At 38.6% G+C, this 19,976-nt stretch overlaps 1 protein-coding gene across 1 annotated transcript in view; it reads left to right on the top strand.

The window, feature by feature from the left end:
* Positions 1 to 19,976, top strand: part of Neto (Neuropilin and tolloid-like) — a 33,542-nt gene that overhangs the window by 8,864 nt on the left and 4,702 nt on the right. Inside the window, exons 7-10 of the mRNA XM_086829206.1 lie at positions 1,054 to 1,163; positions 4,617 to 4,748; positions 18,467 to 18,549; positions 18,782 to 19,060. Of these exons, the coding sequence (XP_086685332.1) occupies positions 1,054 to 1,163; positions 4,617 to 4,748; positions 18,467 to 18,549; positions 18,782 to 19,060 (604 nt within the window). The remainder of the gene's footprint in view (positions 1 to 1,053; positions 1,164 to 4,616; positions 4,749 to 18,466; positions 18,550 to 18,781; positions 19,061 to 19,976) is intronic.

The raw sequence follows: 19,976 nt of genomic DNA, 5'->3' as shown, positions 1-19,976 counted from the left end.
ATCCTGGGGGCAATCCGGTGCTAAGCTGGCCCCAAATCTCTCCTTTTTCGGTTGCCCATTTGACAGCTGGAGATTCCGGCGAAGGATGCGAATGTGCCCTTGCCCTAGTGTGGGGCAAGTTGCCAGTTCAACTCCGACTATCTCCAGTCAGCCACCGAATCCTATATCTGTCTGAATGTCTGTCTCTCTGATTCTGAGAAATGAGCAGGGGTGAGGAGGAACGGGGGTCCTGCGTGATTGCCGCCAGTTGCCAGAGGCAAAAGGCTAAGCACTCTTTTGTCATTCAACGATTGTCCTTTGTCCCCGGGCCAGCATTGTTTACTTTTGGACCAGCTCCTGCTCCTGCTCCTGCTTCTGCTGGTGCTGCTGCTTACACTCTACTCTTCAGGACCTTAGGAAATCGTCGAGCCTCCTGCAGGTCCTCGAGATTCTCTAGGAGCACACCCCACTCCCTAGGCTCCTTCATCCGCTGCCAGCATCGGCAATTATTGTTGTTGCTTGAGCGATTTATGCCGGAGATTACGTGCATTTGCTTTGTGGCTTCTCGCCCATCGTCGCCTTTCAATTGGCGCACGGTGGAGAGAGTCTATCGATTTAAGTTCCTCTATTGATGTAGACTTTAAGTTGTTATCCCTGCTTGCAGCTCAATTTAATTGCCAGACTCGTCAGAGAGTTAATGGAAGGATAAAAGCCAGGCCCTTGATCAATTGTTTTCCACCCCAAAAAAGAAATTTGCATCTAATCGCACTGAATCCTTTTACAAAACTTTCGATTATATCCTTGAGAACTCATTTGAAAATTTATAGTTCTTTTCGCCGACAAACGACACTCAATCGTTTTTAGACCTCAATGAAGGACCCATTGAATTGTCCGTCGGAAAAAAGGGCGATGGAATGACACCATCAATTTTATGTGAAGCGATTTCAATAGAACTCAATTGTCCATTCCACTGTGCATTTTGCGCTTTGATTGCCGTTTTAGATTCTTCGCTTTTTTTACAACTTTCTCAAACTTCAACTCAAACTCTTAAACTCTATTTTTCGCATTTGGCAGCCTGCACCGAGGACGAGTACGATTGCGAGGACGCGACCTGCATATCAAAGGATTTGAAATGTAATAACCTAGACAATTGTAAATTTCGTTGGGACGAGGAGGGATGCACGGTAAGTGACACGCCTACACGGAGAGAACAAATTGTTATTATTATTATTATTTGATTGCTAATGTAATTTTCTATATAAATATATATACGAGGGGAATATCTATCTTTGGTTAGTTAGTAAACTTTGTTGACTCTTAGTTCTGTAATTCCTGTATACATTTTGAAATTACCTGGGATCAACTTAATATATTCAATTAAAAAGTCAATTACACTGGGCAATAATCTTTACATTTGGTATTTAATTAGTTTGATTATTTACTCAGTATACTTTTCAATATTCTAAGCTTGTTTCTGTTTAGCAACTTCCGCCATGTTAAATTTCAGTTTTACATAAATTAAAGTATATTAAGATTAATTTAAAAAAGTAAAAATCAATAATCTGTATAGCTGGTATTTCCTTTAATTATCTGATTAGTAAAATTGTGTATTTGAATACTTTTTACCATATTTCCAAGGCAGTTAAGATCATTATATTTCTGCCTAGCAACATTACGCCTTGTTAAATTTAAGTTTTACCCATAGATTAAAGCATAATTAACAAGTTAACTTTGTAAATCATTACTTTTGGTAGTTCCTTTATTTTTTGCCGATAAGTAAATTTATGTAATAAGTTCATTTTACCATATTCTTAGGGTCGTTAACAGCACAATTAAATGTTGCTCAACATATTTCCATCCAGCAACATTCCTTCATGTTAAATATAAGTTTTAGACAGAAATTAAAACAAAATTCGACTCGTTTCAACAGGAAAACTTGTACGAAAAAGACTTTCTTCTCACTATTTTTAATTATTTAAAATATTAAAACCTTTAAAATTGTTATTTCTGGTAGAGTCTTTAATATTTATTCACAGTGCACTGGCACCATAAAATTCGACCATTCGTACGTGCATCTAATTGTAGGCAAACCGAGTTTTGGGTCCACACCCATGTATCCCCCTCGCCTCGTACGAGCCCCATCAGGAAACCCCCTTTTCCAACCCAAAAATAAAACCCAATGCCCGTGCTCATTATAAATATGCTCAACACGCCGATGATGGCAACATCCAAAAACACTCACGTACACACACGTAACGCACACACTTGCAGCATGCACAACAAACAAAAAAGTTGGTCAAATAAGTTTTGTTTGGCAAAGTTTGAGGTTTGTATTTCAGGGAGCAGGAGGGCAAGCTATGATGTTTTTGCTTTTTTGGTGTTTCTGCCACAGCATCTTTCAACTTGGTTTGTTGTTGCCGTAAATAACAGTTATTTGCGGGGTGGGGAACTCCCCGCCAGAGATCAGTCAAGTTGATAAAGTCAGCATCAGAGAGAGAGAGAGAGAAAAGGGGAGGGAATGATTCATGCAGTGCCACTTTCTCCAACGAATTGTGGCAGTAAATCCCAGATAAAATTATTCAAGCATAGTGTATAGCATTAGTTAAGTAAGACAGAAAGCGAAATATACTACAAATCTTGAGGAATTATACAGGGTTTAACACTCTTATTTAAAGGCTTAGATAAATACTTGAGGCTTAGAAGATTGGTATGGGGTATTAAGGGGCCTCGTTTAGTTCTAAAATATATTATTTCTGCTTGTCCTCAATCTGTTTTGTGGTATATTTTAGCTTCAAAATATTATTATTGGTACTGAAACCTTAGTTTTTGATAAGATTCTATAGAAAAACTTTAATTTGCCTTCTTTAATTAGTGTTTATTTTATAAAAGTTCAATTATACAAGAAAAACCCCTTAACCATAAAAGACTTCTTGATATTTTCATTAAAAAGATTTTTAAACAAATTTGTAGACTGAAGAAAACCTATGGTTTCTCTTCTTTTATTATTATTTAAACTATATTATACTTTAATTGTATAAGGAATACATCTTTTTATCCGAAAAATAACTGATTTATTCATATCTTTATATTAAATATAAATGAATTCAGCAGATTCTGTAGCAAAACTAGATCATTGCTTCATGTTTTTATTTATTTTATATTAAAGTTCAATAATAAACAGAAAAATCCCCTTTATCAGAGAAATAACAAAAGCATTGCTATTTTCATAAAAAGTATAAACAAATACTATTCTACTAGACTCCATGAACAAAATTTGATTATTCCCTCTTCCATTATTATTTATTATATAAACCTGCTTAATTTTCTAAAGAAATAAACCCATTAATAGAGTTACTGATATTTTTACAATAGTCACAAATAAAACTCTGCCATGAAACAGAATATTTGAGGTAAATAAATTATTTAATTATAACAAAAACTTAAATAGGGTTTTTTATGCCAAATTTCTGTTGGAATTTTTAAACATCTTGCCCAATTAAAGCCGGAATTGTTGATATTTCTCATTCACAGCAAAACAGTTTCGTTTTGGGACAAATGAAAATGAAAATGCTTTCATAATTATTGGTCATATTAGGTGTAATTGGTGGTCATTTGCATTTGCAGATCGAATTTTAAGGTTTATTTTTCCTCCTGGCACATATGTATATATATATTATACATTTTTTCTCATCGGTATGCCATTGGCTGGTTTCGGTTTATGGTCTCTAATTTGCTCAAACGATATTAAATGAATGCGTTTGCAGCGTGTATGTTATGTTATGTACATGCGTGAGGAAGCGGGCTTCAATCAAATGTTCAATCGAGCGCATGCACAAGTTATGTTTATTTAATTGGCCGACATTAAAATTGGTTCAAAATACACGCTGTTGGTGTAGCTCCTCCTGCTATAGCCTCCTCCTGGCATATATAATAATATAATTTATGATGACAGCCTGGGCCTTCCATTGGCAGCTCCTCCTAATGGTCCCTGAATTTTGTCATAAAGTATATGGGAATAAACGAGTATATATAGGGAAAATTTTTGGTAGACACAATGGGTCATCAAATGTGGCCAATAAAAAAAATGATATTTTAGTATCGTCATTGAGAAAAGACTGTTTAATTTATGGCATATATTTCTCTTGTTTTTTATTTTTTTAAGCAAAAATTATGAAGTTTATGTTATTTCATAAATTATATAATGATAAAGCTTATTTGTAAGCTGTCTTTTGTTCTTATTTTCTAAGAAAAAATATGAAAATTATCAATAAATATTATTAAATACCTTTGTTAGAGAAATTATATAATGATACAAGTACATTTGTAAGTTGTAACAACTTGAAATATGTCCAAAAAAGTTTTATTTTATAGAACAAAAAATTCAAACAAATTATTTTAGTTAGAATATGTAACAAATAAATATATTTAGTAGGTATTTAATGTAGTTCAAGCATTATCATAGGCTTTTTCTACACAACAAAATACTTTTTGACACTGAAACCCTTAACATTTGATTAAAATTTCAACACTATATCATTTATTCATACATTTCCTTTATAACTCTTTGTTTAATTTTATAAAAATATACTTCAATTCATTAAAATCAAAGCAATTAATGTCCTATATACATTTTACAGAGCGAAACAACTGGCCAATCGGAGCATGTGGTCATCATTGTGATTGTCTTTGGACTGATTCTCGGCGGAATGGTCATTACCTTTATTGTCAACTGCATTCGGAAGATAATACGTGATCAGAAGATAATACGCGTGAGTATTGAGAAAAAATAAACTTTATGCCATGTGTGAAAACTCTTCTAGTCTCTCCTCGCGCGTGTCCCTGCCACCCACCACCCCCCCCAAAGAAATCCACCCAAAAGCTAACCAAAAAAAAAACCACTTGCCACCTGCCACCCGCCTGCCGCTCTCTCTCTCTCTCTCCACACCCCCCTCTCTCCCTCTCTCTCTCTGTCGCTCGTTGTGTGCTTGAACCACCCAGAAAACAAAAAATTTAAACAAAACACCCAGCAACCCACCAAAATATTAGTCTCTTAAATGTGGCCACCGCAGAAAAGCAACAATTTAATTTTCACACAAACTGTAAACGTTTCAATTTTTTGTTTGGCTCAGTATTAGATATTTTGCAAATGATATAACATAAAATATATAAATTAAATAATAAATATATGCATTTGAAATGCACGTCACCAAAAACAAATATACACCGGAAAATTACAAGAAAATTCAGGCATTGGAGGAAGTAATGATATATAAAAATAATTATATAAGAGTTTGGTTTTAATCTTGAAAATCAGTAATTAAGTAAGCATTAGGCATTTTAATTAAGCTGCAACTTAAATGTATCCTCAAAATTTTAAATAAATAGATACATGTTAAACTTCTTTTTTAAAACGACTAAAATTTTCATTAAAAAGTCAAGTGCAACCTCCACCACTTCAGCTCCTTCATATATCGCATAATTTAAAATATATTTAGTTTACAAAAACCACCGCTGTTACATGAAAAACATAATTAATTGAAATACCAACACTAACTTAACAAAACTCATACAAAAAAAAAAAAGAAAAAAAACAATGCTACATCGTTGGCAATAATAATTTAGTGAAACCGTGTAAATTCCGACTAAACATGCGTGTAATTATATATGATCAGTGCCTACTTATATCGCCAATTCGTTTTGCATATGTAAACATAATTAGCATTAACTACGCTGACTGCTTGACAGCTGAATCCCCGATATGGAATGGGTTTTTTTGGGGGGATTTCCCGCCACTGACAATCAGAACACAAAACTGACAATTAGTAGCCAGCAGCATCGGTGATCTGAAAACAGACGGGCATATCATTATAATGCCTAATTAAATCGGCTGGCTTTAATTATAGCATTGATCCCTGATGAAAATTGGCTAAAAAAATATGAGCAGAAAATCAAACATTAGCAAGCAACTGTGTAAACTTGAAAATAATTGGCATAAAATCAATCATTAAACACAATTTACAGTGCAAATATTTGGATATATATTATTTAAACACACACATATGCTTATGGAGTTCAAAGTGATGTTCTCATAATTAAATGCATGACCCCAAAGATCGAAATCAAATGAAGCAAACTCGAAGTTCATCTACACAGGCACCGCATAACAACCAATGGAGTGACGCATGTCACTCGGCTCATGATTGCAATTAATTATTAATGGTAATTGTTACCAGACATCTGCACACCACCAATCACAAGTCATCAAATACTTAACTAACCGGGGCAACTCGAACGATTCAATTTCAATTAGCGGTTGGGCCTTACACTGGATCTTTAATCGATGGCGGTTTCAAGTTGAAGGACCTAAAAGACCGACATTACTAAAACAATAATAGACACACAGCATGGTTAGGAATCCTGTCGCCTTGTCTGAGAAGAAATCCATAGAAATACGCGCTCTGCTGGCCACGCACTCTGAGAGTGTTTTTTATCTGCCTGCCAAGAATTTTCATAGGACATGCAGAATGTCCTTAGCCGCGAATATAGCTAGTATCCTACCCTTACTCCCAGAAGGAAAGCCAGGCAATTCTAATGCCGTCTGACACTTTGAAACGTACAAATAGACGTTGACTCTGAGCCCGAGGTGGTTAGACCTTAGCCGCAGACCCCAAACTCCACTCCACTCCATTCCTAATCCAACTCACTCTGAAGAGCCTGTCAGTGGAAATTGCGGAGTGAGTGGGTTCCCTACCCTCAACTTTGACTAATCAATACAAATGAAATTTGTCAGTTGAATGGGCAAAATGTGCCAGCGGTGGGGAAATGTAATCCAACTCCACTAGACTTTATTAACGAGTTTTTTGTTTAGAAAAGATAAAGGTTGACTGTTTATTAAAATATATAAATAAAACCATATCAGAAAGTAAATATATTTTGTATACATGTATATAAGATTGCTCTCCAACCTTTCTTTGTTACAAAACAATATTTTAAGTAGAATATGAATGCAATTCAGGACTTCCTCAACAACTTCTGCACATATATGTATATGGTTCCGCTTTTAATTGACTTTTCCGTGTCACGGTGTCATATCTGGGGTTTCCCCCGGAAAACCACCAATAAAGTAAGTACACAAAACTGGAATTCAAGAGAGTCGCTCGAGTTGGTTTAATCAAGCAGCAGAAGCTGTAGAGAGACTCCCGTCTATAAATATATGGCCAACCAACTCGCACACACACAAAAACACACTTAATTAACTCGCTGGCAAACATTTCTTTTTGGAGGACACCCATCCTGGGCCCTGCTCCTGCTCCTGCGTCCTGGCTCTGCTCCAGCGTCCTGGCCCAGCAATATTCAATTTCGGCCACATGCCCCACAAAAAAATAAAAAAAGAAAAACCGAAGTCAATGTCAAATTGAAGCTTCCAATGCCGAGTATGACCCCCGGGGGAGATAGAAAATACCATGAGAAATGAAGTGAACTGAGATGAAATGACTTTTGCCACGATAACAACAACAACATCAACCAGAAGGACCCTTGACAACCGATGATGTCTGCTGTTTTCCTTATATTGATATAGACAGCCAGCGTAACTTTATGTGGGAATAATACCCAAACGCAAATGAATAATTTAATTAGTTAAACGAGAGTAGAAAAAAAACATAGCCTCTTCTTGGATAATTTAATTATTAAGCTCAGCCAGGGGAAGTCAGAAAGTTAAATTTAAACGTAACCGCTTCAGTGAACTTATAATTATCGCCCAAAAAAAAACTAGATTTAATTGAAATGCAGTAGGTGAGGATTATGCAATAAATTCAATTATCAGCCATGCTATGATTTATGATATTTAATAAGTGCAAAAAACACCAGCAAATTGTTTCATTATTTAATGTGTGTATGGGTTTTTTTTGTTATATTGGTAGAACCAATCGCTTAAACTGCAAATAATGCAGTTTTGGGCCCCTTTAAGCCGTTTCGCCTATTAGTTGTTGATTTAAGGGGTTGGTTGGTAAGGTTTGAAAGGATCCGTGGTAGACAAAGCCGTCAAAGCATGTTCCAGCCAAATTGTAGAAAATCAACGCGTTCACTGACTATCCACAAAGCCATCCTGCATCCTGCATCCTGCAACGCATAAAATGCCGCAGCAAATGAAACAATGGGGCCAGTGGTGGTGTTGCCCCCCCTCATGGCGTGCACTCAATTTTGAAAGGCATACTTGCGGCCATGACCACCACGAGGGGAATGCATAAACAAAAAAACACGCTGAAAATTGACTTTGAACTTTTGCATAAAGTACTCTAAAGTGTAGTGTATTAACTCGTTCAACTTGGGTTTCAATTAAGCTTGAAATACCTGGTTTGTCCCACTGTCGTCTGTCACACCTGAGCAGCAACAGCAGATGTCAAAGCCTCAATCTGATTATCGCCTCGAGTGCGATAGATGACGGTTGATGGGAAGCTGTGTGTGTGAGTGTGGATTCTAGATTTTCACCTGTCTATCTGTGATTTCCAAAACGATTTTCAGGGGTGTTTGGAAATTATGCCATCAATAAAACGCACAGCAGTAAGGAGAAGAAAGATAGAGGGGGAGCCAAAAAAAAAGGTTGGGAACATTCTTCATTTATTGCCGGAATCAAGCTTTACCACATTTATGAAAACTGCAGCCACATCACATAAATTTGCACAAAGCGAACATCAAATCGAATTGAATCGAAGCAAATCAATTCAGCGTCAGCAGATTTTGATAAAATCATTTTTAGATCGCAAAAGATGATGATGGCCATGCCGGGCACTTTAATATATACCATTTTATTTATTTTTTTTTTTTTGGCCACCAAATAGCGTCCGAATAAATATATATATTTGTATGTTTGTATTCTGTATGGGGAAAATCCGCAAAGGAGAACGAAAACGAAAACGACCATAAGCATTTGCACATATAATAAAACTTATTTCCATATTCCCAGCCGAATCCTTTTCCCCTTTACCAGTCTTTGGCTTTTGGCAATGGCTTCCATTCGCCATCGCTTCCATCTCCAAACTCCATCTTCAGTTTCTTCAAGGCCTCTCTGGTCTATTCTTTCTTGGCCCCAGACTCTGGCAATTTCTTGTTCGCCAAAAATTTTCTGTTGCCACTTAGATTTTAGCATGTAGATAAGCAGAAAAAGTATTTCCGCTCACTCGTGCACACTCGAAATCAGCGAAAAGGATGCAATTTCTTTTTTAACCCTCCTCCACAACGTAACCTTTTCTTTCTTTTTCTTCCTTTTTTTTTGGGGGGGGGGAGTATAGGGGATTCCCAAACAGAGACGAGGGTCGCTACAAAATGAATAAAAAATTGAAATAGAAGAGGGAAGACAAGGTGATGAGGCCCATAATTCATTATAATAGATGTCCCACTTTCAGAAGATAAAGGTGCTGAGGTTTTCTCCTATCTTGTACAATTTGGGAAATCAGAGTGGAAATGTGAAAATTACAGATTATATTTAAATTTAAATTACTGAAATTGGTGTAATTTTAGAAAATTATTGCTAAAGTCTAAGATTTCTAAGCTAATCATAAAATTTAATGATTTTTAATAGGTGTACTTTATGAAATATGAAACAAAATGAAATGTATTGTAAAGAAGAATTAAATAAATTGAATTGATACTTATAATAGCATAACAAATTTCCACAAATTAATTAAAAAGGAACAAGAAGCTAGCTAAAAAACTTATTGATAAAACTAAGGACCAACCTAAGATCTAATCAATATATTTATAAAGTTAATTAAGTTATATTTTAATAAGTTTTCTTATGCAGACCTATAAAACTAAAGTCAGTCAAGAGGTTTGCTGTTTGCCGTAAACCATTCCCCTTTACAGATTATTTAACAAATGCAAGAACCTTTTTAAGCAGATGTTTATAATGTTTATAAACAACTTTCCAGCTTTAGATAACTCAGGTTAACAAGTAACAAGAAATTCAACATTTTTACATAGCATAAAGTTCAAAAATAACAAACTCTTGATTACCCTGATTACCTGATTACAATTTATACTTCTAGTTATGGCTTTAAGTACGCTTTTATTTTATACCAACTTGGGAGGTGTTATTTTCTCCTCAGTTTTTTTTTTTTTTTTTTTTTTTGTCGTGATAAATGTGCCAGTTGCAATTTGCCAGGGATTCCCCCGATGGGATTTTCAGTGAAAACTCGCTAAAAATCTCATCATGGCAATTCATCCTCAAGCGCACCTCGCACCAAAATGGGGAAGGGAGTTGCATTCGTATCCTGTCACCTCATCTTCCATTTGGCCAAGTCTGCGTTCTGGCCGCATCCTTGGCAAGGCGCTTGCCATAACTGCATGCAATTTGGTAACAACCGCAATGCATATTTGCCCAGCACACTCACACACACACACACTGGCACACCCCACACCCACCCTGTCACACACACACACATACAGAACATTGCCCTGAGTGGCATTTTAGTGTTGCCATTTAAGCAATGGCAGCGACTTGGGTGCTTCCACACTTGAAGAAAACTATCTTTCTTAATTTGGGTTGCTTTTGATGCTCTACAATAGGGGTTTCTTAAATATATATATTAAATATTATATAAATTAAAAATTATATAGTTTTGGCTTTTTTTTTTAACTCTAAAAGTATGTTTGTACATTTTTGTTGTATTTTTTTAAGAGGAAATATTTAAATATTTCTTTTGTAATAGAAGTCAGTGTGCTAGTTTTATGAATCTTGGCTAATGGTTTACAAAGTTTTTAAAAATTAATAAACAATTTGTTTTATTTATAAGAATCTTCCATAAGGCAGGCATAGACTTTAGTTTTTGGGACACTTTGAGGTAAGATCTCTCAAACGGTTTTCCTCCAGCTCTAGGAATATATATCCGAAAATTATAAAACAAATTTTTATGGTATAAAGAAAGGCTGTAACTGTTTCCTAAACCTCTACTTTAATAAATAAAAATATAATTCAGCAAATGAAACGCTCTCAAAGTTGAAAAACACCCATTTAGCAGATTCTTCTGCAGTTCTGGCTTTCCAGAAAACGATATATGTATATAACAATATCTTAAAAAAATGTACAAATGCATTTCTAATATTTTAAATGTCCTGAACTGTCTTTAACTTCCATAATACTTGGAATTTGATCATGTTTTTAAGGTTTTCTACTACCTAAACATACACCTTTAAGTTTCTTGGAAAATTCTCCAAGCTGTAAAGCATCTTTCTGCAGTTTTTCCATAGAATTTCCTCACAGTGCTTGGAGTGCAAGTGATGCTGGCTTGCCGTCGTGCTCTTGGCATTGGGAGTTTGTAGTTCGCAGTTTTGCAGTTCGCAGTTCGCATTTCGCTGATGCCGGGCCAGCGATTGCATGGCGAAAGGCAAACGAAGCGAATCATTGTAGTGATATCCCTGATATCCTTCCTCTCGAGCGCTTCCACCTCAAGATAAACTGCTTTGCAATGACAGCCGCCGGCACATGCATATCCATAGTTTTTACGGCAATTGCAAGAGCATCCGACCGCAAGGCATTTCCACAAGAACCGGAAACCTTTCAGGGTTTTTGGGGGTATTTTCTGCATTCACAGAAGGAGATATAACTTAGCTTGTCTAATATTTATTCCAAAGAATGTCTTACCTACAGGGTATCAGTCAGTCAGTCGCCTGACTTAACTATACTCTTTGTTATTTCATTTCAAGCTCTGTTAAGAATGCATTTTAGCTTAATTTGATGGCACTTCTCATTGTTTCCAAGTGCAACTGTCGCTGTGCTTCTCATATTTCATAAAAATTAAGTAATCCGCGAGCAGGATACGTGGCAGAGCAGGAAGTGAGCTGAAGAAGGACACCGTCAAGTGTCGGACTCTCACTTCCTCTACCCTCCCCCAAGGACTGTGGCCTGGCAGTTGTAATGGAAAAACTGCCATTTCCGGCAGTCGCAGGCATCTCATGCGTTAAGGGATGGGTTAGCCTAGACTCCCCTCCATGGATCCTAAGCTTATCTGGTGGTGGCGAAAGTCTCAGAGCAGGGAACCGGCACAGCCAGAGTCAAAGCCAGAATCAGAATCGGAGTCCGGAGTTCTCGTGTCCGAGGCCGTGGCCGTGGCGCAAAAGTGGAAACAGGAAACAGCAGGACCAAAGCCATGTCATGCATTGGGGAAATGCAATATTTTACTTGAAACTGAACACACACTCACAGTCCTTTAGATAGATTCCCGGACAGAGTGACGATTGCCATACACTTGAAGAATAGTTTTGTAATAGTTCCTTGGCATCTTCCAAATGCAATTGCCATGGCAGCCAGAGCCCTAAGCCTGAGCCTCTGCCTCATCAAAATCCCCTACTCATTGGGTGCTTAGCTTGAGGCTGAAGAAGCTTTACCTCGTTAGGGTGCCGCCTATTTTCTTCGAGTGCAGCTTTAGGGGTTAGTGGCTTTAAGCTGCAAGTAATAACCAACTTATGTTGCTAACCGTATTTCTTTCGCCCCCTTCAACCCCTCCATCAATTTGCTGAGAGGCGCTGCTTGCCTGAGAGCTGCCCCCTCATCGCTTTTCATCCGCTTTTCCGGACACTTGCTGCATCGGCGAAATGAAAATGAAATGAAATAAATCAAGCTGAAATGCAATTCGCTGAAGAAACACTCAGCCGTTGCCATAAAATAATGCCCTCGGGATCCGTAAGACAAGTCGGAGTGCGGAGGCTAAGTGAAAGGCGTTGGCTTAATGCGAAATGAAATGCCTTTCCTTTACTCCTTTACTCCTTTTTCTTTTTTTCTTTTTGTTTTGGAATAACGCATGGCCACTTAATTATGCCCGTCTTCGTCTCCATTTCAGTGGCAGGCTCAGTCTCTGGCTGAGTATCCTGCTCAGAGTCTCGCTCAGTTTCAGGAGCAGTCAGTCAATCGATCGATCTGTGAGTCAATCAGGCATTCAATCAGTCACAGCATCCACTCAGCCGGCAAACCGCAACAACAGGACCTTGAAGCCTTCTTCACCTCTCCCCTTCTTCTCAATGGATTTTCCCCCAATTTCCACTCTTGATTGATTTTTCCCCCAATTTTGTGCGGTTAATGCGGCTGTGCCTGGACTCCAATTAAACTGGAAAAATTATAATTAAGCCGCAACCACTTTACCCAGCAAGGACATACACGAAAATAACCCCAAAAAAATAAAGGCAAGACTATAAAATACCCGGTGCAATCATGTACATATATAACAAACCGACTTTGAATTTTCAATTCCTGTAATGAATTTTAATACGAAGATGGTTCGTCACGCTTTATTGGTGAGCAATCAAATTTCTGTGAAATTTATTTCGATTTTGATTCAGATTCAGATTCTGATTCTGATTCTGAATTGCGATTTCCTACGCACATTTGCATACTACCAGCGATTGTCAATAATCATAAAATATGATTTGGCCATTAAAAGCAATCGAATGGAGCACAATATTTCACAAATCGTTGCCAATCAAACAATGGCAAGGCATCAGATGCAGATGCGTTGACGGTTTTTGAGATGAGGGACAGGACTGAACATGGGACAGGATGCCCATGCCATTGGCAGGAAGTTGGTTTCGGGCGGATCCGGCTAAGGATCAGTATAGATACTGGGACATAAGTGATGAGGGGGCAAGTGCCTGACTCTGATTAGAGGCAACTTGTTCGAAGTTAATTTTGCAAATTGCCCTCGAGGTTGGGGCGCTGCAAAAGGTGAACACTTGGTTGGCAAGTCGGGCGCAAAATCCCGCCCCAAAAATTCCAATTAAACAAATGCCAAACTTTCAACCTCACTTTCCCTATAGCCCTCTCTATATAAATATACATATATATGTATATATGTAGATATCTGTCTGTTTTGGTGGCCACATCAGATTTTTGGGACCTGCCAAAAAGGCACTGGCAGTTAAGGCAACCAAGCGCAAAGCCAAAAAACTTTCACAAACATATATCGTAGCTCTACGCACACGAGTGCGTATATGTTTGTTGGCAAACAAAAATTTCCTGAATTGTGTGTGTATGTGTGTGCTAAAAATATTTCCGTAAAAATGTATTAAATAACCGAGAATTGAAGAATATTGAGAAAAATGGCATTACAATTGCATTGGAAATTTCGAATTCGTAATGGTTTCTTTTTGGGGGCATCAAACTCAATTAATTTTCCCCCCTTTTTTTTGGGGGGGGGGTTATTGGCACAAGGCATTTGGCCACTGAAACCGAAAATCGGCAAACAAAAACAAAAACCAAAAACTTTTGTGTAGGAGAAAGTAACTGAGACCGAAAATCATAAACAGGGCTAGCCACAATATCGGTGGGGCGAAGAGTGTTGAAATTTCCTGTGCGGTTGGATTATATATCATAAGCCCAACTCCACCCACAATAACAACAACAACAAACTTCCTGCATTATTATTGCGAAATCACTTCTGGCACAGTTTCGTGTGAGGCGAAAACCACTAATCAAATACTTCAGAAACATGAGACAATTGAATTAAAGGGGCTTGTGAAATGGTTTTTGGGGGCGGAATTCTGGATACCCTTTAAGTGCTTATGAAAGCTTAAAGAGAAATAATCTTGGGATTAAATTTGGTGTATATGTATGTCGTTTAATAAAACTACATCTTAGCTAAGAACTTTTCAAGTGGCGGGGGGTTGGGAAATTGCCCCCACAAAAGGGCAGCCACAGAAAGGAAAGTGGAAAGTGGAATAGGGAAAATCACAAGGCCAAAGGCAGGCCGAATCAGAGCCAGACAAACTCACTTGATGGCCGTCATCAGCAGGCCCCAGAAGGGCCGAATTGTCACGTCTTTGTCCCCCTGCCTACTCTCTCTCTCTCTCTCTCTCTCTCTCTCTCTCTCTATCTGTCTATCTCTCTCTCTCTGGTCTCTGTCTCTCTCTGTGTGTGTTTAATGACAGGACGACAGTTGGCAGCTGCAATCTGCAGCAATGATATCTATTAATTATGGGACAAACTCTCGCAAATTGAGTTTTATTTCCATCGAAGTGGATATTCATTTGCATATCACTCATACGCCAAGTGAGCAGTGGCAAGCAACAAATTGGCCAAGCTGCAAGTGGCAAATCGTTGACAATACAATCCAAATGGAATAAGCCATGGTCCCATTCTAGCCATATCTATTACTGCTCATCCTACCGCTCCACTTGTGAATCTCTCTGCGGCTTAGCCTTGGGGCTTTGTGTCCACTTGGTTCTTGGTTATCCACTGTGATATCCGTAGACAAAGAGAGAGAGAGAGAGAGAGAGAGAGAGAGTGAGAGAGAGAGAGAGAGCAAAAGACATGATTAAATTATCGTTGACTTTTGTTGCATCCAAAGTTCCAACTTCAGTTGCTGGCAATCCAATCGAAGACAAATGGAAAAGTATGGGAACCAGAAATAGCTCAGCTTTCCTTCTCCTCCCCCTTGGGAAAAATCTGCTGATGACTTGCTGGGATTGTATGCATATTCCAGTGATGCGATTGTCATGGCCACAAATCTCTTATTTCCTTACAAAAATAGCAATGCATTGCATCACCTTCCATTGGGATACATGGTTACAACGCATCAACAAATGCAACAATTGTCCTGCAAAAGATTAAATCTGTTTTTGAGATGGAGAAATACTGCTTTGAATTGAATTTAAAGATGAGCAATTAAAGTTACATACTAGCTTTTTGTTCTAACTTTAGTTTGTTACATAAATTGATACCAAGACATCTTATATTCGAGAGTTGATAATTAGTTAGATTTTGTTGACTGATTTTGTAGGAACAAAGTTTAAGACTTATCGATGGGTATTGGGTATGTTTTATATAAATATAATGAAAATCCAATGTGCATGTCAGTTGAGATAACTTGCAACTGGCTTTATTTTTTAGTTTTTAATTGTGATATTATGTTTATTATGTAGCCAGAGCTGCCATCATCATGCATGTAGCATACCATGCACCCTCCTCTATTTATAGTGCTCTCCTTCTCTCTCTCTCTCTCTCTCTCATACACACACGCATATACATATATATCTATATATATGTAGAGTTGTCTCGCTCTAGAGCTGTCTCTCACAACTTACTCTTCTCTTGATTTAAATCGGCAATGTGAAATGCTCACGCTCTCACGTTCTTTCTCTCTGTCTATATATCTTCCTCTTTCTCTCTCTCTATCTCTATCTATCTATCTCTTTCTCTCCCTCTCTCTCTCTCTCTATCTACATGTCTCGCATTCTCTTTCTCTCTTCTGGCTGTCTTCTCTTTCTGTTTGTGCCTCATCCACAGGAAGTGCCAGCATTGAGTGATGGTGGCATCTATCACATTGATTCCTTTATACTGGAAGCTCCCAAGAGTGCAATTTTCGTGGGATTACAGAATGACTTTATGTGTGATTTCTCCTATTCCTCGGATGGCTTGACACCCAACATGGTGCAAATGGATAAGGCGGGAAGTTCGAACTCAGACTTTGATTCGCAACTGGATGCTCAAGCTGTGAAGCTATCGGAGCAACTTCAAACCTGTGACTGTGATTTCGAATTGGATCTGAACGAAAGTGATCAATTGCAGCTGGAGGCAGAGGAGGAGCAAGATGATGAGGAGAACGAAGAGGAAGAAGAGGATCATGCAGAGGAAGAACTCCAAGCTGAGGATCAGGAATACGACGATGGCATCGGTTTCAGTTGCGACAGCGATAGCCTCGATGATGAATTCGTCCTGGTCACTGGACAATGTGTAGCCAGTAATTCCAGCTCCAGTTCGATGCAGTGCAGCAGTGGTGCTAGTGAAGGAACCCTAACCCATAGCTCATCCACCTCCATGGAACTGGACATTGTACTCACACCACCACCGCCACCAGCTCTGGGCAAGCCCAAGTCCAGCGTTAATCCCCTCAAGTTCCTTCACAAAATCATCTAAAAAAATTGAATTCGCTCACGTTCTGCGGTGGCTTCAACCTGAATTCGCATTTCCATTTTGCACATTTGCATTTTGAATCCGCAGCAGCTGCATCCGCATCGACATCATTAAAAATCAGGCTGAACAAATTCAAAAAAAAAAAAAAAAACAAAGAGAGAACAATTTAAAATTCGATATTGAACCACATTCCCCTTTGATTCGTTCAATTCCTACTCCAACTCCGACTCCTGTTCGTGCTGAGGTCACCGCAAAGCCAAAATCTGAACAAAAGCAAACCATTTCCTGGTTCCAGTACACAGTTTCCCCTCATTAAGTTAAGCTGCTAATTGTGACCAGCAGGAAGGAGAGTGTATCTTAGATACTAGATAGGAATACCCATTAAGACCAAAGGGTCAAATATATAGTTAACAATATTATCGAAAAAATAGATAATAGAAGAATGCTTGATAGTCACATAGCTTAAGTAGTTTCCATGGGACAATCGCATAATCGAAGTCGAATCCTTCAAATATAAAATAGTTAACTGTTTGTTAAAAACGAATTGCTGCCAAAGCTAATACACCGCACAAAAGCTATATACATTCGATATACCTAGAGAAAGAGGAAAATAAATATATATATATATAGATATAAACGAAATGAAATGAAATGTGTACCTTTGGAATCGTTTGACCTGCTGGAGTTTGAAACCAATTACATTTCGGTTCTGGTCAGAAGGAGCGGGGAAGCCGACGCGATTGCATTTCCTTAGCGATTTGCATTGAGATTTTCCCTCATTTTCCCATTATATTTCCTTTTGGCTTTGTCAAATAGTGCACTGAGTGCTTGAAGGAATGACTGAATAAATGGGTGAGCAGTGAGATATCCTACAATAAAAATCATTGCTGAAGTAATTGGCAAAAAAAAAAGAATGGGGTTTTAAAAAAAGGTGCACGAAATGTTTGCCTTGTATATACCATTATGAATGCAATTCGAGGTGATTTTTGCAAGTGGATGTGGATGGGGGTTGTGGGTTGCCATGGATCAGCGTTTTGTTCCTGGTGGCCCGCGTTCTTCATTATTTCGTATCTACGTATTAACGCTTCCTTTTATGCACCGGCTATCAAGTGCTTCCCTCTGCAGGATTTAAGCACCTCCCTGACCTGCACTCCTCCTGTACCAACCCTTTCCCACCCACAATCGACGTATTAATGACTGCAGAACACAAAGAGAGAGAGAGAGACAGAGAGACAGACAGACAGAGAGAGAGAGAGAGTGAGGGGTATAAGTGGCGGCATCAGGTGGCTGCTGGCTTAATTGCTCTGCCACGCCTCTTCCCTCTACCTTTTCCAGGACCCTCTCAAATAATCCTTACTATATGCAGGCCGGTGCAGTGGGCTTTAAGGTTATTATATTACGCGCCCTGCAGATATAACCAAGATGCGAGAATCGGGCTTAACTTCGCATCCGCCTTCCTCCCCCCTTTGCCAAATTAATTAAAAATATTTATTGTTATGCTTATTACATTGGGTTTTACCACCACCCCCCACCCCCCATACACACACACACTCTATCTCACTGTATCCTTTGGCTCCCACCTTGCAGGAACACATCCGGGAGTCCAAGGAGAGCAAGCTGGACGAGATGGGTCGCAACTCCAAAGGTCGTTCGCGGGAGAATATCTCCAGGTGAGTGCGCAAGGGAAGTGTACTTCGAACCTAGTTCGAGAGCCAGGAGTTCAAGGAGCAAGCACACAAATTATCACTAAGCGCATTACGTATACGCAACGTGGTCGCTGATACAGACACTTGACACATCTGTCAACTGTTTAAATTAATGATAACACAAGATAGACATACTATAATATGTCTAAATACATTTTCTAATACAAATTAATATTTATTTTATACCTAACCTTAGGCAAAAGCACTCTCAGACTTCGCTGCAAATCCTGGATGATGTCTCCAACAGATACTACCGCGAGGCTGTGCCTTTGTCAACGCAATCAAGCAAGGCTGACTTCAAGGAAAAGGAGCACAGCATCCTGCGCCGCCATGCGGACATGACCCAGACAAGTCTGGGCGGTGGCGGTGATGATGGGGAATCCAGTTCCACAACCACAGCCACCCACGAGATGATGACAAAGGCAACCATGGCGGCGGCACCAATTAATGCCTGCGACATGGGCTGTCAGACGAGGTGAGTCCTTAAATCCCTCGAAAACACAATACATCATACACTACCTATTATCCTTTGAACTAAATAAAACCATGTTGGCTGTAGCTAAAATCAAAACAAAAAAAAAAAAGAAACAATACAAAAAGAAGCGTACCATTTTCTTTATTTATCCTCAAACACACAATATGCCACAGTCCTATACTCCCATTTCCCATACCCCAATCCCATCCCATCCCATCTGAACAATCACATATGCCGTATGTGCAGTCAAATAGATGCCAGAAAATTGCAAAGTCAACGCCGGGCAAACACTAAAAACAATGACAGTGTGGAGAATGGCGTCCAGGAAGTTACAGGGACGATGCCGATGCCAACGCCTGTCGCTTCGACAATACAAATCGATGCAAATATTTGTATTTGCATGCGTCTTTATTGGATATAGCGACAGGTCCCACCGAGTTGGTATCGAAGCTGGGTATGGGCATGACAGGATAGTGGGTTTTAGCGAGATGTTTTTGGTATGGCGGAATGACAACCAGACAGACGCAGTCAGACATGGAATGCAGTGACACACAATGCCGGCGACGTGCCCACATAAAGATGATTCATGCGAACGAGTCACAGTCGCCGTCACAGTGAATTGACCGGGGTTTGTCCCGGTTAATTTATAGTCAGGAAGAAGGGGCAGGCGGAATTTATTAACATAATCTGGAAAATAGGGGGGAGCGTACCTAATGCTTACAAGTGGGAGTCACAACTGAAAATGCTTTAGCTGATTATAAGAGGTTTTAACTAGATAATGTGATTAAGCATTTTATTTGATGCCTTATTAACTCTCACAGATCTCTATTATTTATGATTTAATGTAATTTATAAAGAAATACCACTGTTTTCATGCTAAATCCTATATAAAAAAGTATAGCTTTACGACTTTTCA

Source organism: Drosophila serrata, unplaced genomic scaffold (genome assembly GCF_035046125.1).
Source record: "Drosophila serrata isolate PLE 108 unplaced genomic scaffold, ASM3504612v1 contig_23, whole genome shotgun sequence".
In the NCBI taxonomy this organism is placed as follows: domain Eukaryota; kingdom Metazoa; phylum Arthropoda; class Insecta; order Diptera; family Drosophilidae; genus Drosophila; species Drosophila serrata.
The sequence above is the reverse complement of the archived record's forward strand: the minus strand, read 5'-3'. Positions and strand labels throughout refer to the sequence as shown.